General features: G+C 40.1%; 1 protein-coding gene across 6 annotated transcripts in view; it reads left to right on the plus strand.

Moving 5' to 3' along the window:
- The window catches only part of LOC126100235 (testin), a 107372-nt gene extending 83678 nt beyond the window's left edge, over positions 1-23694 (plus strand). For all 6 annotated transcript variants that reach the window (XM_049910815.1, XM_049910814.1, XM_049910812.1 and 3 more), the window contains 2 exons: positions 19811-19969; positions 23330-23694. In XM_049910815.1, the coding sequence (XP_049766772.1) occupies positions 19811-19969; positions 23330-23524 (354 nt within the window). In that variant the 3' untranslated portion in view covers positions 23525-23694. The remainder of the gene's footprint in view (positions 1-19810; positions 19970-23329) is intronic.
- Positions 23695-24813: the final 1119 nt, after the last annotated feature.

The following is a 24813-nucleotide window of genomic DNA, read 5'->3' on the forward strand; positions in this document are numbered from 1 at the left end:
ACAACGACTAGCTGATCAGATCCGTGTAATAATAAAAAATAACAGGATATCCCAGTCAGAATTAGAATACGTTAAACAACAAGTACAACAAATACTGGAACAAAATAATGTGCAATCAGAAGAAGAAGAAAATACAGTAATGGACTCAAACATCCCAGAGCAAACAAAGAAAGAACAACACGTATCAATTAAACAATCAGAGGAAAATGAAATCTTAAGACAGCCACCAGAACAAGCACAAATAGAACACGAAGTGACACACATGTTAGATATAGAAGACAAATTTCAGCTGACATATATAGGATACAAAGACACAAATACAGACATTAGACCGTTCTTGCATAGACCGCCAAATAGCCCACAAGTCGAAACAACAATAAAAACTATCAACACAATCATACACAACAAAATAAATGAAAACAGAACTGTGGAAGAGTTACAACTACTGGTTCATATAGGACCACTCACTACACTAAATATACACACTAGGCAGAGATCAGAACCAACCAACACACAGAAGAAACCCACAAAACCAGCATGCAACACAGGCTACAGATCAGAATAGAAAAACTGAGAAAAGACATCGGAAAGCTAACACAATTTATAAGAAATGAAATGTCAGAAAAAAAAAAACGAAAAAGGTTAGGTAAAATCTCACAACAAGAAGCGATAGACCAATTAGATGAAAAGAAGCAGAAATTACAAGCATTGGCCAAACGACTTAGAAGATACAAAAAAAGTGAAAATAGAAGGAAACAAAACCAAACATTCAACACAAACCAAAAGAAATTTTACCAGACAATAGATAACACACACATAAAAATAGACAATCCACCAAACATAACAGACATGGAACTTCTGGAGCAACATATGGTCAAACCCGGTACAACATAACAGGCATGCACGGTGGATACAAGCAGAAACAGACACATACAAGATGATACCACAAATGCCTGAAGTGATAATTTTGCAACCTGAAGTCACCCGAGCAATTAATTCTATGCACAATTGGAAAGATAAAATAGCAAATTTCTGGCTACAGAAATTCACCCCAACACATTCACATCTAACTAAATTATGTAACAGTTACATTGCAGACCCATACACATTCCCTGATACACTTACACATGGAATAACGTATCTGAAACCTAAAGATCAAGCAGACACAGCAAACCCAGCTAAATATCGCCCCATAACATGCCTACCAACAATATACAAAATATTAACTTCAGTCATTACACAGGAATTAATGGCACATACAACACAGAACAAAATTATAAATGAAGAACAAAAAGGCTGTTGCAAAGGAGCACGAGGATGTAAAGAGCAACTGATAATAGATGCAGAGGTGACATATCAAGCTAAAACTAAACAAAGGTCGCTACACTATGCATACATTGATTACCAAAATGCTTTTGATAGTGTACCCCACTCATGGTTACTACAAATATTGGAAATATACAAAGTAGATCCTAAATTGATACAGTTGCTAAACATAGTAATGAAAAATTGGAAAACCACACTTAATTTCCAAACAAATTCAAATAATATCACATCACAGCCAATACAGATTAAGCGTGGAGTATACCAAGGAGATTCATTAAGTCCTTTCTGGTTCTGCCTTGCTCTGAACCAACTATCCAACATGCTAAATAATACAAATTATGGATACAATATTAATGGAACATACCCACTCAAAATCACACATTTGCTATACATGGATGATCTAAAACTACTGGCAGCAACAAATCAACAACTCAACCAATTACTAAAGATAACAGAAGTATTCAGCAATGATATAAATATGGCTTTTGGAACAGACAAATGTAAGAAAAATAGCATAGTTAAGGGAAAACACACTAAACAAGAAGATTACATATTGGATAACCACAGCGACTGCATAGAAGCGATGGAAAAAACATATGCCTATAAATATCTAGGATACAGACAAAAAATAGGAATAGATAATACAAATATTAAAGAAGAACTAAAAGAAAAATATAGACAAAGACTAAAAAAAATACTGAAAACAGAATTGACAGCAAGAAACAAGACAAAAGCTATAAATACTTTTGCTATACCAATGTTGACCTACTCATTTGGAGTAGTGAAATGGAGTAACACAGACCTAGAAGCACTCAATACACTTACATGATCACAATGCCACAAATATAGAATACATCACATACATTCAGCAACAGAAAGATCCACATTAAGCAGAAAGGAAGGAGGAAGGGGATTTATCGACATAAAAAACCTACATTATGGACAGGTAGACAATTTAAGAAAATTCTATATAGAACGAGCAGAAACTAGCAAAATACACAAAGCAATCACTCATATAAATACATCGGCTACACCACTGCAATTTCATAACTACTTCTACAACCATTTAGATCACATAACATCAACAGATATGAAGAAAGTAAATTGGAAAAAGAAAACACTACATGGCAAGCACCCATAACATCTAACACAGCCACACATCGATCAAGACACATCCAACACATGGCTAAGAAAAGGCAATATATACAGTGAGACGGAAGGATTCATGATTGCAGTATAGGATCAAACAATAAACACCAGATATTACAGCAAGCATATTATTAAAGATCCCAATACCACAACAGATAAATGCAGACTTTGCAAACAACAAATAGAAACAGTAGATCGCATCACAAGCGGATGTACAATACTAGCAAATACAAAATACCCCAGAAGACATGACAATGTAGCAAAAATAATACTTCAACAGCTTGCCTTACAACATAAACTTATAAAACAACACTTTCCCACATACAAGTATGCACCACAAAATGTACTGGAGAATGATGATTACAAATTATACTGGAACAGAACAATTATAACAGATAAAACAACACCACATAACAAACCTGACATCATACTCACCAATAAAAAGAAGAAATTAACACAACTAATCGAAATATCCATACCCAATACAACAAATATACAAAAGAAAACAGGAGAAAAAATTGAAAAATACGTCCAACTGGCTGAGGAAGTCAAGGACATGTGGCATCAGGATAAAGTTGACATTATACCAATTATACTATCAACTACAGGAGTCATACCACACAATATCCACCAGTACATCAACGCAATACAGCTACATCCAAACTTATATATACAACTACAGAAATCTGTAATTATTGATACATGTTCAGTTACCCGAAAGTTACTAAATGCAATGTAACATATACTGTACAGTTAAAAGGAAGTCACACTTGATGAAGGTCGGCGTCACTTTCCATTTTTAACCAGACATAACGTCTGAGAAAGGAAAGAAGAAAATAATAATAATATAGTGTCGACTACAATAAGAATCTGGTCTTGAGTATCACACATATACGTAATGCAAATCAACACATCCTTTCTACACCATGAAAACAGAAATCACCCTCCTTCAAAATGCTTCTGTGCAGGACCATTACTACAAGCTGGAACTAGTTTGAACTAATGCCAATCCAAATATCACACTTTACACGTCCACAAAATTGCATTTTATTTGTTATCGGCTAGTGATTGGGTTATGATCATTTAAGGTTTTGCCAAGCAAATAAACTGCTAATAAAATACTCTTGAACTGACGGATAAATTGGATTCCGCTCATTGGTTTATAGTAATTGAACGATATACACCAATACTTGTAGGGACCTGCAGTAATTTGCTTTAGGAACTTCTTCCACATCTGCCAGACAACAGCTGACTTACTCAGCCTCAGTCTGGCAACATGACTGTGCTCATTTCAAAACCATACTCACATGGTCTGGCAACTTTACTATGCCGTGGTCAAAACCATATTGCCGTAAGGCCCATACTAAAGCTTGGAAAACATAAAATTTGACAAACAAGCAGCACCACTTTTTGACAATTAAAGTATCATGAAAAATGACCATTCGCATATCTTTCAGCAGCTGTCTTTTTAGCTTATAGTATGTTCTGTCTGCCACTGAGTCTCAGCGGGACTGGATGCCCCCCCCAGTGCCAATAGCTCACAGTGTACAACAGTTTTGTACCACACATGACATCAAGAAATCACATTAACCTTTCTTTACCTCCTTACTGTTGATTGATGCATAAGATTGAGCACATCTGTTTCCTTTGCTCATGATCAGAGTTAGGATTTTTAGATGCGCACCATTTTTCGTAGGGTGAATTAAAGCTGTTTGGAAAGATATCAAAGTGTGGAATTTTGTTTGTAGTTGTGAAAAAAGGCATTTTTCATGCACCTTTTTCCCTTTGTTGGGACCTCTATCCCTTTTTCTCCCAACAATGCCCATAATCCCCCATTTTCTTTGAAGTTTCGTTCCAATTTATTGTACAAGATTTCTAATCAATTTAAAATATTTAACTTTAATTAAAGTCTCCTCACCTTGCTTTGTACATGTGAATAGTAAGCCTACCTCCTTCAGTAAATGCTGCACAGGAGTTGAGGGCACACCTGCAACAATGGAAAATAATTCTGTGCTCGACAAAACCTCTTTTTCTTGCTTTACTGCTATAAAGTGCCCCACAGTAATGCAGTTGACAATGAGTGATTCTAGCCCACCAGAACCAGTAGCCTGCTGTTCATGAATGTGATTTTGTTACTGGGGAGACCTCATCTGTTCACGTGGAGGCAGAGTCTGATTACATAGGGCAGCAGTAACCGCACCTGCATAGTTCCAGGAATTGAGACAGGGCTCTGGTAGAAGCTACTAGAAATCGCAGAGACAGATGAATGAGAATATTCTGGTAATTGTTGCAGTATTATAAAAGAGAGTGTGGACAGCAAGTGAGCAAGTGGGTGCAAGAGTGATGTATGACAGGTGCATTGAGTTAGCAAGTGAGCTGGTGTTAGCTTCTTCTTCTCTCTTTTTTTTTACATTACTAAATGAGTGTACTATTAGATTTTGCTATGCCAAAGGTGTCCAGAGCCTGATTTATTGTTCCGGGTCAGGAATTCAAACAAGATTTCGTAGACACTGGTGGAACTGTTGTGCGATGTACTATATGCGATTCAGAAATTTTGTTAGATGAAAAACACCAGTGAGATTGCATCAGACAACACATTTCCAGCTCTAGGTGTCAAGTGAATAAGGCTCTTCAAGCAAACAAATCAGCAACCTCTATTACAAAATTCATTTCAATGGAGTGTCCCAAAAAGCCAAAATTTGCCGGAATTAAACATTGATTTGTGTGTAGTTCTTACACAAACAGGAATTCCACTCAATAAAGTGAACTATCCAGCCTTTGACGGATTTCTTGAAAAATATACAAAGCTGTCAATGCCCTATGACAATACTTTAAGAAAAAACTACATGGACTCTGCTTACCAAGAAACCATATAAAGAAACAAGAAGAAAGTGTCTGAATATGATGTGGGAAGCATTGTGGATGAAACCATATACTCAGTAGAACGCGTTTTGAATATTTTTGGTTTTTTCCTTAGTGGGGGAGTATGTTAAGCCCATCTTGTTAAAAAAATGTATGAGCTGCAGAAAGCCAATGCCAGTACAGTAATGCAATCAATTATGGACTTCTGCCAAAAACTGTGGCCTAATGGTATCAAGTTCGGAAAACTACTGCTTGTGGTTATGGGTCATCTGTTAACCAATTGAAACCTTTATTTCCTAAATTGATGCATGTGACATGCTTGGGTCCTGCCCTTCATAGGGGTTGTGAATCCATAAGAAGAATACAACATCGCAAATCAGTTCCTCTCTTCCCTGAAAAAGATTCTACGGAAAGCTCCAAATTGTGTTGTTTCCTGATCATTGCTTGTTGGGGATCTTGGATTGAGTGTGCTGGTACGTTGTGTGAGAATTTTGACATAATTAGTGTGTTCATGTTTTCTTTGACTCCAGCCAACCCAGGTGCTATGTCCAAGGCACAGCAACTTCTGTTACCAGTGAAAATACATAATTTGCAGAGAGAACTATACCATGTCCATAGTTACAAGTACCTGACTGCAACTATTATACAATTAGAAGAACAAGGTCTGGAAAAGAGAAATCAGTGGGATATTTTTACTTCTGTGGGGGAGCAGTTAGATGGCTATACCAAAGACAAACTTGAATGTAGTCTTCAGAAGAATCCAGACATTGAGGAATTCGCCACATCTGTAGAGTTGTCATTCCAAGTGATACAAGGTTCGCCCCACTGATTTCTGTGGATGTGGGAAGAAGCTTTAACATCTACAAAGACATTCTATCTCCTAATAGAAACAGACTTACATTTAAAAATGTAGAGATGCTTAATGTCTTGAAGTACAACAGCTTAGTGTTTTTTGCTACTTTTGATGAGAGGCAATTTGATGTACTTGTTTGTAATTCAATAGTAGAATAGAAGAAAAGGAAATCATTGAATTAGTAGAATAAGCCAGCACTTATTGTTCCCCTTTTTACTTTATTTGTGCATCTTTTCCTTTTCTTTTTTCATCTGAAATTTGCACCTGAAAATCAACCCTGCTCATGACAAAAGACAAACGAATTTTGGCACATTACATCCTCAACCCAAAGGCTTGTTCCATTACTGTGGTGCTTTACTGTTGGAGGTGGTATACTCTTGGTTTCCCCCAACCTTTGAACTTACTCAGTCATAGAGGGATCTACAGTTTCAAGTGGTCTCCAAACCAAGGCACAACTTGACACTTTTTACATTAAGAAACAGTTGCCAGAAGTGAGAGAAGTGATAAGTAACAGAAACGATCTTAAGACTGACTGGAGCTGAAACCCTGGACCTTTACATTTCTAGTCTGGGACTTACCGCAGAGTCATCAAGCCACACCAGAAAAGCAAGAAGTGGCTCAAAGCACTTTATGTCAAACTCAACAAGAATCAAAGGACAGGCTTGTAAGTAAAACGGAAATAAAACAAATGACACACGGCCTGGTCCCGTTAATGTGGCCAAGTTTCAAAAAGCCTGAGTAACCATCTTTTGTAGTGTGGATGTGCAGGAACATAGTCAGTGAGGTTCTGGGAGGTACTGACAGAGATGTGAAGCCATGCTGACTCATTGTTGTGGCCAGCTAAGCTAGGTTTCTCAGTTGAGTATCCATGGTGCAAACAGTATGACTGAGGTTGACCCACGGATTCTCAGTCGGGTTTAAATCTGGGGGTTGAGTGGTCAACAGAGTACGGTAAACTCCTCCTGGTCCTCTTTGAACCACTCAAACACATACTGCTAGCTTTGTTACATGTTGCTTTGTCCTGATGGTAGATGCCATTGTGCCAAGGAAAAACAAACTGCATGTAGAGATGGACATGATCTTCATGGGTAGACGCATAGTTGTGCAAAAGCCTATACACACCATCATTTGATAAATGGTCATTGAGAAGATACTGTTGGTAGCCCCTAGATTCACCTGGGCCATCAGTTGCTCAGAAGTTGCATGTCTATTTGCGTATACGCATTTCCACAGCCTTTGTTCACTCATATCGTCTATGGTCTGTGGTGCACTACAGTTGCCTTGGTGCCAGTTTTGGATAGTATTATTCTGGCATGCACGGTATTCTGTAACCATGGTGGCATGCATACAGTCTACACACTTAACCATTTCGGAAATTGCCCAAAAACCAATGATCATATCCTTTTTGATGTCAGATAATCTCATTACTACAAGTACTATGCTCTTCTCTGGTTCCCTTGACAAGCTTTATATACATTCCACCGCAAGTGCTGCTACCAACATCTGCGAGTGTTTGTTGCACATTGACATCAGACATACACGGTATTCACTGTAGTGTCCTCGTCGACACTGTTGTATCCTCGTTGCAACTGTAGAGTTTTATGCCATAGGGATCAAGGAAGAGGATGTGTTTTTGGTGGCTGTTATCCTCTTTCTACAACACAACTGCACTCACGTATTAACAGGGTTCTTCGTTTACATAAACAGGAAGCTACTTAACTTTAAGAGCCCACGTGTTGTGGTACAAACTCTTTACTAATAGTCCATATTAGCCTCACTCCTGGCGAAGTACAAGTCCCGCTATGCGATGAATGACAGATGCCAAACTGGAGTGCGAGTCTGTGCGTGAGTGACAGAGCTAGTGACTGAGAGACTGCACTAGTGCCTGAGACAGAGACAAAGACTGAGCTAATGACACACTGAGACTGAGTGAGCTAGTAACTGAGGCTGAGCCATCCAGTACAGGGGCGCGATCTAAATATTTGCGGTCAAGAGGGCATTGACGATGTGTTGCTTTTGAGTCTGTCTTTGGCATTTCTCCTGATAGGCGTGCTTGATCCAGCACCTACAATCGATCTTCTTGTACATCTTTACCGAACGGTGTGCTGACGACAGCTCATGCCACTACATGTCCCCCCCCCCCCCCCCCCCACCACACCCCCTGAAATGCCACACTGTCATCGTGTAGGGAGAATGCGAACGATGGAGAGAGAGAGAGAGAGAGAGAGAGAGAGAGAGAGAGAGAGAGAGAGAGGGTAGGACACTGGACGTAGAGAGGAGCCTGGAGCCGTGACTGGAGGATGACATACTTCTGACCATACCCTGCCATCTGGCTTGTGAGGCAATAGGACCACCCTCCGGAAAACTGCCGCCAGCACACACGTCCAGGCCTGAGGACACGTCCTGGGGCGATGACTGCGACGGCGACAGCGATGGCAGGTTCAGGTCCATTGGGTTGGCAAGTGGGGACGACGGGGGCGAGGGCGCATCATCCATCCGCTCCTCCTGGGGTGCCCTGGTGGCACCAGCAGGTGGCTGTGAGGGCCATAAAGTTCCATAAGGGGAAGAAAAGCAGCAGGATCACGGGGCAAATGACACGCACAAATTTGGTTCTGGTGACGGTGCTGCAAACCATCGCGACCTGCAATCAAGTACATAAAAGAACAAATGCGTTCCTGGATCATGCCTCTTTCCAGTGCCCACACTTGCCATAAACCCTGAAAAGGAAAAGATTGCACAGCGCAAAGTGATACTTGCAGACCATAGGTGGTGCCAGATGCTGCGGTGGGTGTAGCAAGTATAGCAGCGGCCATGCAGAAGTTTTGCCAGTGATGGTCCATCTCCTGGGTGAGACAATAGGAGGCTAGAATGAGTTGCAGCACCTGTTCCCGGGTGTGGGTGGTGCGAAGCTTGGCCATCTGTTGTTTAAAACTGCATACAAAGTGTTCTGCTTCTCCGATGGACTGGGTCTGAAACGGAGCACTTGTTAGATGACGAATGCCATTTTGTTCACAAAACTGTTCAAAATCACATGAAGTGAACTGTGGTTCATTGTCGGACACAAGTATTTCTGGCAAACCTTTGATGCAAAATCTGGAGGACAATGCTTGAATGGTGCCACATGATGTAGTAGAGTTCATAGGCACTGCAAATGGAAACTTGCTAATAGAATCAGCCACTATGAGCCAACGAGTGTTCCAAAATGATCCAGCAAAGTCAGTGTGCACTAGTTACCATGGCGATTGAGTCTTAGGCCAAGCTTCAAATGTCCGTGGCGGAGCAGATTGGTTGCCCGCGCATGTGTGACACTGTGCCGTCATCTGTTCAATGTGGGCATTCACGCCCTGCCAATTACAGTGCCGTTGCACAAACTGTTTATTGCAAACAATTCCTTGGTGGAGCAACACTCGCAACACATCCTTTTGCAACACTTAGGGAATAAGCAGATGCAATTCTCCACTGTCATTTTAAAATAGTCACATTCTGTTGAACTGAAAGGTTGTGCTGATGTGCAAAATATCAACACACAACTGAGTTCTGTGTACTTTTCAATGAAGGAAGCCAAGATTGTGAATGTAATGCAATAAAATCTTCAGATTTGGATCTGCTTCCATGGCCTGTGCTATTTTTCTGTACTGCATGAGAAAAGATTCCAGCAATCCAGAGTCCTGCACATCGATTTGGCAACAAGATGCATCAGAATCAGAGGCTGGGCCAATCTGAAGCTGAGATAGGGTTTCTGCATTGCCATGCTTTGCCATAGGTCTGTATACAATTTCATACTGATACTGTGAAAGCAACAAAGGCCAACATCGCAATTTTTGAGGAGTGCATATAGGAACCGGCTGTGATGGATGAAACAAGGACTGCAAAGGCTTGTGAGTTATCACTAAATAGAATTTGTGACCATACAAATACTGATGGAATTTCGTTACTTCATACACAGTACCGAGAGCTGCTTCTTCAATTTGAGAATATTTGCATTGAGTTTAACAACTTTCAGGCAAAAGCAATAGGTCTGTCTTGTGCACCAATTCTGTGTGAAAGCACAGTGCCAATTCCGTCGGACGAAGCGTCGACTTGTAAAACTACTGGCTTGGCAGGGTCAAAATACACTAAACATCTGTCACTAAGCAAAGCATTTTTGAGTTTATCAAATGCGTCTTGACAGTTCTCAGTTCACACAAAAGGTATATTTTTGTGATGCAAGCAATGCAATGAAGCCATGACCTGAGCAGCTTCTGGTATGAACTGAATGTAGTACGTTATCTTTCCTAGAAGCGACTACAGCTCAGACACATTGCGAGGAACAGGCAGGTCACAGATTGCAAGCAAATGAGACTGGATGGGATGCACATCATAACCGTTTATCACATGACCTAAGTACTGTAGTTCTGTTTGAAAAAAAGTCACACTTTTTGAGATGACACTTGAGTCCTGCTTCTGACAACACTCGCGAGTATGCAAATTGTCAGTATGTTCTTCTGGTGTACAAACGTGAGACAACAATATCATCAAGGTAGTTTGAACTAAATGGCACTTTTGCTGTCAGCTGTTCCAAATAAAGTTGAAAAATGGCGAGTGTGGAAGCGCTGCCGAAGGGCAAATGCAAATACTTGAACAGTCCTAAGTGCGTATTTACAACAGACACTTTCTGTGATTCTTCATCCAATGGAATTTGCAAGTAGGCCTCATGCAAATCTATCTTTAGAAAAGTAATGTCCCGCATCAAGCCTGTCCATGAATTCCTCATGGCGTGGTAATGGATAAGTGTCAACTATTGTCTGTGGGGTTGACTGTAGACTTAATAAACACAAATCTGAATGCTACCAGAAGACTTGCGCAACAAAACGAGAGGACTTGCCCATTGACTAGCTTGAATGGAAGCAATTAAACCATTATCTTGTAATTCTTTCAATTCACTGGCTACTTTGTCTCTTAAAGCTATTGGAACAGGGCAGGCCTGGAAAAACTTAGGCTGTGCATTGTCTCTCAATGTAACATGTGCTACAGAGTTATTAGGTTTTCCCATTCCTTCTGACAATATTTCAGGAAATTCTTTAAGCAAGACAGTGTTGCTAGCTTGCTAGCAACACTGTCTTTTGTTGCTCAGGCCGCTACTGAAAGTACATTGTCTTTGATGCTAAGGCCAAACAATTCAAAGGCATCTGAACTGAATATGTTCTCACTGTCTCTTGATTTCAAAACAGTAAAATTCACCATCCTAGTGTGAGATTTGTAAGTGGCGGGCAAACTACAACGTCCAAGCACTGGAATTTCCTGTCCATTGTAAGCAGTGAAGTGCTTTCTAGACTTAAACAGACGTGGCATGATTAAGCAAAGTTACTGAGGCACCTCTGTCTAACTGAAAGTTCACATGATGGCCAGCAATTCGTAATGAGACAAATAGTTTGTTAGGATGTCATTGCACAGCACTAGAGCGAGGAGTAGAGACAACCTTAATCTTACTTTTGTCAAAACCTGTTACAGGTGTTGAAAACACAGCATTCACTCCATATGCATGAGCCTGTATTTTTTTCTGGGTGCAGGCAGAATTGGCATTTTTGTGCTGTTGCAAACAAACTACTTGGACATGGCCTTCTTTTCCACACGTGTGACTCCTTGCATTGCATGATGGGCAGTCCTGTCTTTTATGGCCAGCAAAACATTTAGGGCAAGACTTCACAAAATTCACAGGCTTGTTTACATGTCTATGTGGCTGCCCACACGGCTGTGTACACGCGTGTTGTGTCTGTTTGGGGCAGTCACAAGCAAGGGGCGACTTGACCCAACAAATCGGGGCCTAATCAAACTTATTAGCCGCTATGACACACAGACCATATTACTCTAATATTTGCAGTACTTGGGGAAGTGGTGGATCAGAGTACTTTAAGATTCATTCCTGTATTCTATGATCTGAATGTTATTCGTGTACCACTGGCAGTATGTCTGTTCCAGCTTTTTCTGCAAGCAAAAAAAAGATGTCTGGCTGCAGCTACATGGACTTGCTGGTCATAACATTGAGTTAAAGCAGTGATTATTTTGTCATTGATGAGTTCATCAAGAGATGCGGTTGGAAATAGTTTTTGTATTAACCAGAACACTGGGGACCCTGCAATAGAAAGGAGGTATTGTAACTTTACAGTATCTTCAACATGATGAACTTGACAATGTGCTTGGAACTGAATCAAGTGTTCGAACTATTCCTCTTCTGTGTTGTTAAATTGCCAGAACACTGGTATGCTGGTCGGCGGTACTTTTTGGGCTGGTTGGTTGGTTGTGCGGATGACACAGCTTGTGCAGCCAGTAGTTGTACTGTCATCAGTAAGGCAGCAACTTGTTGGTTCTGAAATTGAAAAGCTTGTGTTAGATCCATCACACTGGCTGTCTGTGGCTGAGGCTCGGGGACAGGGTATCCAAATACTTTGTCAAAAAATGAAGCAAAGCCTCTGAAAAGAGAGATTTAATTAGTTTTGCAGCTCCCCTCCTGGAATACATGCAAGAACACAACAACAAATTAGCAATTAGAAACCTCTGCAAGCTAAAACATAAGAGAAGCAAGCAAAATCTTCAGCCAAGTTGAGTATCTTCGATCTGCACTGAATCCCAGATCGTCACCTCTTTAGTGTTCTCGTTGATACTGTTGTATCCTTATTGCCACTGTAGAGTCTTGTACCATAGGGATCAAGGGAGAGGATGTTGTCTGGTGGTTGGTATCCTCTTTCTACAACACAACTGCACACACGTATTGACAGGGTTTTTTATTTACACAAAGTACTTAACTTTGAGTCCATGTGTTGTGGTACAAACTCTTCACTAACAGTCCACAGCCTCACTGCTGGTGAAGTACAGGCCCTGCTATGCGATGAATGACAGATGCCAAACTGGAGTGTGAGACGGACTGAAATAGTGAGAGACTGAGACTGAGCCCTCCAGTCCGCGGCGGGGATCTGAATACTTACGATCAAGAGGGCGTTGGTGGCGTGTTGCTTGCAAGCATATCTGTGGCCTCTCTCCTGATAGGCATGCTTGATCCAGTGCCTTCTATTGATCTTCTTGCTACATCTCTGCCAACTGGTGTGTGGCAACAGCTTACTCCAGCACAGTCCCAATAATGTGACTGGACCACATGGTATCTACATCTATACTCCGCTAGCCACCAAGCAGTGTGTGGCAGAGGGTACTATTCACGCCAAAGTCATATTCCCCCCCCCCCCTCCCCCCCTCTGTTCCACTCGTAGATCACATGAGGAGGAAATGACTGTCGGTCTGAATGCCTCAGTACGAGCTCTAATTTCCCTTATCTTTGAATGGTGATCTTTGCGCGATTTGAAAGTTGGTGGTAGCAATATATGCTCTACATCCTCGGTAAAGATCGGATTTTGGAATTTAGCGAGCAGCCCCTTCCGTTTAGCGTGTCATCTATGTGCAAGTGTGTCCCACTTCAAACTTTCTATGAGATTTGTAACACTCTCGCAATGGCGAAATGTACCAGTCATGAGTCTTACCGCATTTCTTTGGAACTTCTCAATCTCTTGAATGAGACCCAACTGGTGAGGGTCCCATACAGGCGAACAATACTCTAAGATTGGACAAACTAAAGTATTGTAAGCAATTTCCTTTGTTGAAGGACTGCATCGTTTCAGGATTCTACCAATAAACCACAATCAACAGTTTGCCTTGCCCGTTACTTGTGTAATCTGATCGTTCCATTTGAGATAATTTTGAATAGTCACACCCAGATACTTGACAGATGTTACTGCTCCCAAAGACTGGGCATTTATTTTGTACTCATACATTAATGGGGATTTTCGATTTGTTATATGCAGTAGGTTACACTTACTAATATTGAGAGAGAGCTGCCAGTCATTACACCACGCTTTTATTTTCTGCAAATCCTCATTGATTTGTTCACACTTCACTACTTCCCTGTAGCTTACATCTGCAAACAGTCTAATGCTGCTGTCAGTACAATCAACCGGATTGTTTATGTAAATCGTAAAAAGCTGTGGACCTATTATCTTGCCCTGGGGCACACCTGAAGTTAGGCTTGTGTCTGTTGAAGTCACTCCATTCAGGATGACATACTGCTCTCTGTCTTTTAGAAAACTTTCTATCCAACCTCATATGTCATCGGATAGACCGTAAGCACGCATTTTTTGGAGCAAGCGACAGTACGGAACTGACTCGAACACCTTTCAAAAGTCGAGAAATATGGCATATCAGCCTAGGAGCCAGTATCTAGAGCCTGTTGTATATCATGCACAAAGAGAGTCAGCTGTGTCTTGCATGAGCGCTGTTTCCTAAAACCATGCTGGTTTCTACACATTAGCTTCTCAGAGTCTAGAAAGGTTGTTATGTGCATGCGATTTTCTACCCTTTTTATAGATTGCTCTGATCTGGGCCTTCTTCCAGTCCCGTGGAACTTTCGCTGTTCCAATGATCTCTGATAGTATTTTAAACATAGCTGCGTAACAGCAACGGTTCCACGTAATAAAACTAAAAACAGCCGACCAGTTGCAATGGATAAAGAAATCTTTACCTAGGTTTCAACAGATTTAAATCTGTCTTCTTCAGAAGGCGGCAATTTTACATTAATATGGACTGATGTATCATCGTCGTTTTTACAAATATCTGCATAGATCCATTTGTCCAAATTAAAATATAGCCCTGATCTCTGATAGATGATGGACAAGAATGGCGCTATATTTGTACCATAGTCGATATAAAATCTTATGGGGATACCATCTGGCCCAGATGCCTTCCTGTCGTGTAAGGATCTTAACTGTTTTACAATCCCAGGTACACTAAACACTATGTCAGCCATCCTTGCATTTGTTCAACTATTGAAAGGGGGAATGGTGCTGCAGTCCTCTACCATAAATTAGTTTTTGAAACCTAGGTTTAGAATTTCGGCCTTCTGTTTATCATCATCCATTGCATTACCCGTACTGTCAGCAAGAGAAGGTATTGAATTATTTGTGGCGTTCATAGATTTCACATACAACCAAAATTTTTTGGAGTTTTTTTAGAATCTGCAGATAAAATATTGCTTTCAAATTTGTTTAAAGAATATCTCTGTGACCTTTTGACAGCTGCTTTCATTTTGCATAATTTCCATTTTTCAGCAGGACAGTGACTATGATTAAAACAATTGTGCAAAATTCTCAGCAACTTCCTAATATGTTTGTTGAACCAAGGTGGATCCTTTCCCTCCCCTATATTCTTGCTAGGCACATATTACTCTAGCACATGGCAGACAATACCTTTAAATTCCAACCAAAGATGCTCAATATCTTTGTGTCCCGTGGTGAATGCTTGGAGCCGACTGTGAAGATATTCATTAATGACACTTTTATTTGCTTTCCCAAACAAGAAAACTCTATGCTGTGTGTGTGTGTGTGTGTGTGTGTGTGTGTGTGTGTGTGTGTGTGTGTGTGTGTGTGTGTGTATATAATAGAGGGAAACATTCCACGTGGGAAAAATATATCTAGAAAGAAAGATGATGAGACTTACCAAACAAAAGCGCTGGCAGGTCGATAGACACACAAACAGATACAAACATACACACAAAATTCTAGCTTTCGCAACCAACGGTTGCCTCGTCAGGAAAGAGGGAAGGAGAGGGAAAGACAAAAGGATTTGGGTTTTAAGGCAGAGGGTAAGGAGTCATTCCAATCCCGGGAGCGGAAAGACTTACCTTAGGGGGAAAAAAGGACGGGTATACACTCGCGCGCACACACACACACACACACACACACACACACACACACACACACACACACATATCCATCCGCATATACACAGACACAAGCAGACATTTGTAAAGACATTTTGTTTGGTAAGTATATATAAACAAACATGATGTGACTTACTAAACGAAAGCGCTGGCACGTCGATAGGCACACAAACATACACACAAAATTCTAGCTTTCGCAACAAACGGTTGCTTCGTCAGGAAAGAGGGAAGGAGAGGGAAAGATGAAAGGATTTGGGTTTTAAGGGAGAGGGTAAGGAGTCATTCCAATCCCGGGAGCGGAAAGACTTACCTTAGCGGGAAAAAAGGACGGATATACACTCGCACACGCACGCACACACACACACACACACACACACACACACACACATACAGACACAAGCAGACATATACAGAGGCCAAGAGTTTTTGCCTCTGTATATGTCTGCTTTCTATGTGGGAATGACCAGCAACAAACTGTCCATTCGCATGAATGGACACAGGCAGACAGTGTTTGTTGGTAATGAGGATCACCTTGTGGCTAAACATGCCTTGGTGCACGGCTAGCACATCTTGGCACAGTGTTACACTGTCTGGGTTATCGGGATACTTCCCACTAACACCAACCTATCCGAACTCCGGAGATGGGAACTTGCCCTCCAATATATCCTCTCTTCCCGTCATCCACCAGGCCTCAATCTCCGCTAATTTCAAGTTGCCGCTACTCATACCTCACCTGTCATTCAACATCTTTGCCTCTTCACTTCCACCTCGACTGACATCTCTGCCCAAACTCTTTGCTTTTAAATATGTCTGCATATGTGTGGATGGATGTGTGTGTGTGTGTGTGTGTGTGTGTGTGTGTGTGTGTGTGCGCGCGTGCGAGTGTATATCTTTGTGTACTTAAGGCTTTCCCTGAAATGTTCTGCGACATTTGTTGTGGATGCTGGTTGTCTATAAAAATATCCCAAGACAATGGTCACTTCTTCTCTGATTGACAGCTTTATCCAAATTATTTCACATTCCGACCCAGTATCGATCTCAACTGCAACTTTTAACTGCAATGAACACTCTACCTCCCATAGCATCAGTCCTATCCTTCTTAAACATTGTCCAATCAGAGTTCAAAATTTGACTGCTATATATGTCTGGTTTCAACCAGCTTTCAGTACCTAATACAATATTGGCATTACTATTGTTTATTTCGGATAGTAACTCGGGGATCTTGCTACACACTCCTCGACAATTTATTTACATGAGATTTAGCATATTTAAATCCTTTGGAATGACCTGTTTAGGTGAACTAATAATTTTTACAGTTGGCACACACACATCATTGTCATGAACTAGTAATTTTTCAGGCCAACGGTTTGTTTCCCGTGCAGAGGAACCTAATGTAAAAAAAACCATGTGACGCCACGCTACCCATGTAGCTGCTTCCTGTGTGTAGTGCACCCCTGATCTGTCGAGGGGTGTCCTACAACCTTCCACCGCATAATGTAGGTCGAGAAATCTACAACCATTTTCATCACAGAGTCGACATAGCCTCTGGTTTAGATTCTCCACTCAACTCGAAACCAGAGGACCCTGGTCCACCCAGAGTACGATGATGCAAGCCATCAGCTTGGCTTCCACTTCTCGAGAGATAGAGGCTGCCTTCGCCAATTTAGCCATCCGTCAGAAGGACCCAAGGATTTCCTCGGAACCCCAAGGACTGGCATTTTTGGTGCCGACATGTGCAATAGTTTGCAGCTGGCTGCACCCCGCATACTCGATAGCTGCTGGAAGAGCCTCTTCCACATCCTGAATGAGGCCCCTGGCAAGCACACTGAGTGAACGTTGGACTTCTAGTATATGTGAAGAGTGGAGAGGGTAGGATAGGCCATGAAAATGTTGAATGAATGCAACACAGAATGAATGAAATTGAATTGTATCAAAGTTGAAGAATGGATCAACTATTGTGAAAAGCTTTTGCTGTACTATAAAGTAGCAGAATAAAAGTTCCCAATAACAAGTACATTTTATATCCATGAAGTATCCATGAAATAATTGGAAGAAGTTGTAAGAAAAGCTGAAAATCCAAAGCAACTGGATTTGTTGGTTTTCTCCTCATACAAATGTGCTGCAACCCATGGAGTTCCCTAAGTCCAGAAAAACCTAAATAGTCTCTTTTTTCAAAAAGGAGAAAGAATCAACCCTTCCCTCAAACAGTATCTGCACATTGTGCGCTACAGGTTTAAAAGTTACACTGAATACAATGACAAAGAGTTAAATTGTTGAAGAATAGATGGAATTTAGAGTAATAAAATTGTGCTTAAATGCAGTTGTTACTTTGGAATCATAATGGCTCAATGGTGAAGTGCAGGACTGTGGATGGAAAGATCTTGAGTTTCATTGCTGGTCAGTACTAGGTTTTTTTTACTTGTGACATATCACTTCTTTCACCTCTGACAAAGTTCATTAATGTGAAAAATTTTGAGTTTCCAAATCCACAATAACTGTAGGACCCCTATAAGAGGCTGAGTAAGTCAGTTCCAAACTTGGACGAAGGCAAGGGCATACCCCCCCATCCAGTAGAAGCAGGCTTAGTAGAGGAATTCAGACCAATCTTTGGAATGTGTAGTACATAAGCATTAATGCATCTAATGTCACAGTTGTTGAATAATAATAATAAAAAATGGAAAAATGCTTTGGTACAGCTAAAAGAACTAAACTTTGCACAAGAATAGAAAAGAAAAATTATGCCAGATATCTGTTTGCATCACACATTGATAATTTAAGATGTGAATGGTCAGTTAACAGAGAATTTACAACAAAGAAGTAAGACGAGGTTACTGTGCATCCCATACAACATTTTAATATTGACATGGATGACATTTAGAGGGAGTAGAAACACAATAACAGAAACATTGCGTCTTAATGCTGATACGATGATAACCACTGATACGATGATTATTATGTAAAGCACTGAGAACAAGCTTGCAAACAGCAACATAACAAATTATACCTAATCGGACACAATTTTGGACTGATAATACATAGAAAGATCCAGGTTAAAGATAAAGTTAAGCATCTAAATTGTTGTCGAAAATTATGCTTTTGAACAAATGTCAGATTTCTTGGTTGCTATTCTTCAATAGAGGTACTGACGCCATTACAAAATACTGTAATTTTAGTAAGAGATGTGAAACAGTACAAAAATTCCTGTAGAACAAAACAAGATAATGGATGTGTGTGTGTGTGTGTGTGTGTGTGTGTGTGTGTGTGTGTGTGTCGTCTATTTTTGATGAAGGCCATACTGGCTGAAAGCTGATTTGTGAGTCTTTTTGTTGTGCCTATCTGCGATTCAGCATCTCTGCTATATGATGCAACTTTCCTTTTCCTAATATTGTTACATTCCACCCTGGATTTTCCATTGTTTAAATTTTGGGCAACATTGACATCACTGCACATAATTTAACATATTTCAATTGAGCAGAGCTCATAAGAGGAAGATTAAACTAAATGAATGAAAATTTTACGTGGATGCTCAGAGGTTTATGTGTACATCGTTCTTCATGCCTTACTGGGCAATATGGTATTTAGGTTTTGTTGACTGCCGAAGGTGAATGACAGGATGGTTTATTTGAAATTGATGTTTCCAGTTTCTTTAACCCATCCTTGTCCATTCCATGCTTGTGTTTCATCTCTAATGACAATGCCATCAACACGGTCTTTAGCTCTAACCTCTCCCCTTCATTCATTGGTTTTTAGTATCACACCATAGGAGTGTTTTTTAGGTTTTGAATATGAAGTCAGTGTTTGTTATTTCTGTTTGCTGAGTTAAGCATTATAATTACAATCCTGTGGCATTATAGTTATATTAATTTGCATTTTTGTTGCAGCTGATATTTGTCAATGAATACACAATGGCAGAGGGACAGGCTTTCCATGTAAAACATTTCTGTTGCTATGAATGTGACATTCCCCTTGGAGGCATGAAATATGTTCCAGTAGATGGTCAACCAGTGTGTCTTGATTGTTTCCAAGAAAAATATGGAAAGGTAAGATGTAAAACCTTGTTGTAATTGTAAATTTTTTATTGCAAGATACTCTCTCTCTCTCTCTCTCTCTCTCTCTCTCTCTCTCTCTCTCTCTCTCTCTCTTTTCCGCTATAAATAATGCATGAAATAGATTTTCATTCCAGCTGTTCAACTTTAAATCTTGAGGTAAATATACTGTTGGAAGATATGGCTGTGATGTGGGAATAGGGGTGTTAGCTTAATGCCTAAGCTCTTTCTGGATTAGGGAGTGTTAGCTTAATGCCCAATATTTGACTGACAGTGACAATGACAAGCACTACATCCACATGGTTTTGTGACAGTGCTTGTAAAGATTGTTCTCAACTGTAATAGTGATATGCTAGGGACCCTTATGGAATGAAATTTTCTTGTGTTATGGAACACTGTATATTGTGGCATGATTGACCTAGGCACAGACAAATGTATTAGAAAAGTGAACATCATCTCTCAGCAAATTTACTGTCTCCCAGAGGAAATAAATGGCAAACTGACGTCTACCGCTGAAACATACAAACAAAAATATCCCAAATGTCATGTATGTTACATATGACTTTACACTTCAAAGATTATACCAATGGCCCTTTGAATTTTTTTATGTTAGATCACTTGAACACAGCTTGTTATTGCCTGAAATTCACTTCAGGAGCCTCTCTGACAAGTACATTTTACTGACAGCACTGGTCATTTTGACTGAATTACAGGTAAAACAGATAAAAATGTTTACTTATCGTGTGGGAGTACACACACACAAACACACACAATGAAAATGTTACATAGTTATGAGACTTTTGAATCACGCATTCCTACATCTGATAATAGAAAAGAAAGGCTTGCATAAAATTTATGTATTCACTGAATAAGCAGAATATTTGAAGGACTGTGTATCAGAGGAGAGATACTAGTTTCTATTTAATTTTTGAATAGCCTTCTGTCCTCCAACAAAGTGAGCATAGGAGTGCAGGGCAAGTAAAGCATAGAATTATTTTGGTAGTAGAGAAATATACATATTCATTATGAACTAATAGATGCCAGCTCAAGAGTAGGATCTACATCATACATACATCTCCTCCTAAATTGCTGGATTGCTTTCAACCAAACTTGGTACACATAATTCTTACTTTCAGGAAAGAAGCCTTGTTGGGGCAAGAATTACCTAGTTCCCATATAGGTGAGTGTCATAGGTAGTGTACAAAGAGAGGTAGGAGAAATAAATGGATAGACAGAGAGGGGGGGTGAGGAGAAGACTGACACAGGGTGAGGAGAAGATGGACGCAGAAATGGGGGAGGAGGAGACAGACACAGAGATGGGGGAGGAGGAGATGGATGGAGAGAAGAAGAGGAGGAGGAGGAGGAGCTGGACAGAGAGAGGGGGAAGAATGAAATGTACAGAAAGAATGATAGGAGGTCATGTACAGAGGGGAGGGGGAGAAAATGGTCAGAGGAAGTAGGTAGATGGTTGAATGGCATGTGGAAGGAAAGGAGGGGGGTGGGGGAGGAGGAGGAGAAGGAGGAGGAGGATAGGGATAGGGGTGAGTAGGAGATGGGTCGAGAGAGGAGAAAAGAAGATGCATAAAGAGAGGGAGGAGGGGGGGGGCAGGAATAGGAGGTAGATGGAAGATGGTAGTGGGCGGGTTGAAAAGGGAGGGGGAGGAGTTGGACAGAGAGAGGAGGGAGGGGAAAAGAAACCAAGAAATGGTGGGAGGAGGAGTGGACAGAGATGGGGAACGGTGGAGATAGAGTGATGGAGGAGGGGAAGATGGACAGAGAGAAGGGGAAGTGTGTGTGTGTTTTTATATACCACATCTCCTCCCACCAACTGGTACACTTTGGTGCTATCTGAAGAGAAGCAATATGAGTAGAAGAACTATGTGTCTCATATAAGGGTGCAGGCGGAAAGGGGATTATGTAGAACCATAAATCGGGAACCTCTGGAATAGTTTCAACTAAATTTTGTGCTTGACTCATTAGGTGTATTATTTGTGTAAAAGTACTGTGAAGTTAATGTACCCTTACCACCCCAAGTGCTGGAGACTGAGAGGCCCAGACATTAAAATTATAAATGATGACTGATATTAGTATCAAATCTGTAGCTTCCAGTTTCGCAATGCTCATTGATCACAGTACTGACGACATTTTACCTCTAGGAGTGGGGCAGTTTTTGGGACGCAAAGGCAGCAACATATTAGCGTATCTGGAAAAAATAAATTACTATGACAGTAAGCATCACTAGTGCTCCTATGGCTAAGGGTGGGAGTGAAAAAGGGTGACATAAAAGTGTAACTTAGGAACATTTGGAACAATTTCAACTAAATTTGGGGTATGCATGAATCATTGTTTATATAAGGATACTGTGTGAATAAGATACCATGTTTTTAATGTGGAATATTGTTTGTAAACAGAAATAAATGTTACTCTCAGAACTCAACTTTTCATTTAAACTGTGAATATATACCATGGTGTGCAAAACTTAAGGATGAAAGTAACTTTCGCATGATATGTCACTGCCAAGTAATGCACCTGGATGAAACTTGCATCTTACATTGAAAGAACTACTACAGTATAGTACAGAATGTGACAGAAGCAAACACACAGTGAGACAAACAGAAATAACACTTTTATTCAAAGACAATACAGGTAATTACATTGGTGTCACTGTGATTTTTGATGGTCCTTTGGATGTTATGAAAGGAAGGGTATGGTTCCTAATAGGCACAAATGTCAGTGCATCCTGTGCAACATGCTGCCATGCTGGCCAGTAGATGGGTAAGGAGTTCTTGTGGTAGGGTATTTCATTTCTCTTCCAGTGCAGTTTACAACTGCTGAATGGTTGTTGATGCACTTGGACATGCCACAGTGTGTCTTATTAACATACTACTTATGCGCTTGATGGGATTTAAATCGAGGGTACGGGCAGGCCAACCCATTAACTGAATATCCTCTCATCCCAAGAGCTCCTCCACTTCTTTGATGTGGCCTCGCATGGTCACCCATAAAAATGAAGTCAGTGCAAATGCACCCCTGAAAAGAGATGCTCATGAGTACAGTGTCACAATAACTTGCGTGTACCATGTTCAGTGAGTTCGAAGTCAGTGTACCCACAGAACATTATGCTTTCTCACACCTAGACCACCTAAATGTCAAGTACTTTGAGTGCTGGAGCTCAGTTGATTTTGATGTTAGACATAGCTACCTAGGAATAATTTTTTCTTTTCACAATTGTTGCAGTACTACCTTAACACTGATTTTCAATGCATAGCATTACTTTGAGGATGCATTCTGTTTATGCTAAATCAGTTTGAAATCTTTGTTCACACTAATAACAATAATTTACGTGTTTTACAGAGTTGTCATGCATGTGGAAAAAAAATTGGTGCCAGTGACCAAAGAGTTAGTTGGAATGAGCTTCACTGGCATGTGTCAGGTGACTGTTTCAGTTGCTTCTCATGCCATAAATCTCTTCTGGGAGGACGTTTTGCTGTGAAGAAAAATCAGCCATTTTGTAGCAAGGAGTGTGTTTTGGCATCTGGTATCTTATAGAACTGTATGAAATGTAATCATAATTACGTATTACATTTGGGCATATTGGATGTAGCTAAGGAGAATACTTGGTATATGTGCCATATGTTATTCATTTATTTTCCATTCAACCATATCTTGGTTATGAGAATTATATTTAGGAAATGTTTGACATATAATTCAAGCATTTGAAAAGAAGCATAATGCAGTTGGAGTCATTTCTACAGTAGTAAAAAGAAGAGAATAATGAGGTGAATAACACAGTTTATTCATTTTGCTTTATCTCCCCAATAATTTGTGGATTTTATTAATTGTGACAAAATTGTATTGTTTTATGGAAGCAACATTTAACTCATTACAGTCTTAAATGATAATGTCACGAGTATTCAGAGTATTGTGTGTACAATAATAGGTGAATGAGTTTCATGTGTGATGCATTTGGTTTACAGTGTATGTTTCAAAAAGGTGCGACACAGTAATCATTTTCACTGTAACTTATTTTCTCTTGATAAGAAACATTCATAAGGTACTTATTGTACTTAGTGTGATGCCACCTAACACAGGTTTAGATACGCTGCATTTGGTATGACCAGTGTGAACTCATCCACAACATTTTTCAGTGTCCTAATTTGATTCTTACTGTGTCCCTTTAAAACAGTCTGACTAATCATTGAAGAGAAATATATGTTTTTATATCAACTTTACACTTAATATCTGCATTTACATGCTTAAAAGGTATTTTTACATGTTGTCTTAAAAGTATTTTCTGCATTGTACCATGGCTGTGAAAATTAATTTTGAAGCCTATGAAATTACAGATTTCTATACTTCTTACATACATTTTAATATCACTGATGTTTGTAACAGTTTTAGGGTAACTGTAAGTAATGATTGTCAATGGCCATTGTAATATGTGAGCATATCCTGCGCAAAATATTATGATGTGCCTTTTTTACACAGAAAACAGTCTGTTCAACATAGTGCAGAAATTATTTATGTAGACTGTAAAATTAGTGAGTTGATAATTGTGCTCATACATTCATCTTATGTTCTGTGGGTTGGGTTATTGATCATTAGAATCATTTTTAAGTATGTTATTCCCCAGCACTATGTTTTGTAAAAGGTGATATGTTGAGGTAACTTTTTCATGTGTTGTAGGTACATGCAGCAGCTTTGCAGTATTATTTCTTATCCCAGTCATGCATTTATTTCTACTTGAAATATCGTGCCATAGTAATTAAATGTATTCAGAAACAGAAGTACTTCACAGACTGTAAATTTGATGGCATTTTTAGGGTATTTCTTAAGGA

This window comes from Schistocerca cancellata, chromosome 9, assembly GCF_023864275.1.
Source record: "Schistocerca cancellata isolate TAMUIC-IGC-003103 chromosome 9, iqSchCanc2.1, whole genome shotgun sequence".
Taxonomy (NCBI): domain Eukaryota; kingdom Metazoa; phylum Arthropoda; class Insecta; order Orthoptera; family Acrididae; genus Schistocerca; species Schistocerca cancellata.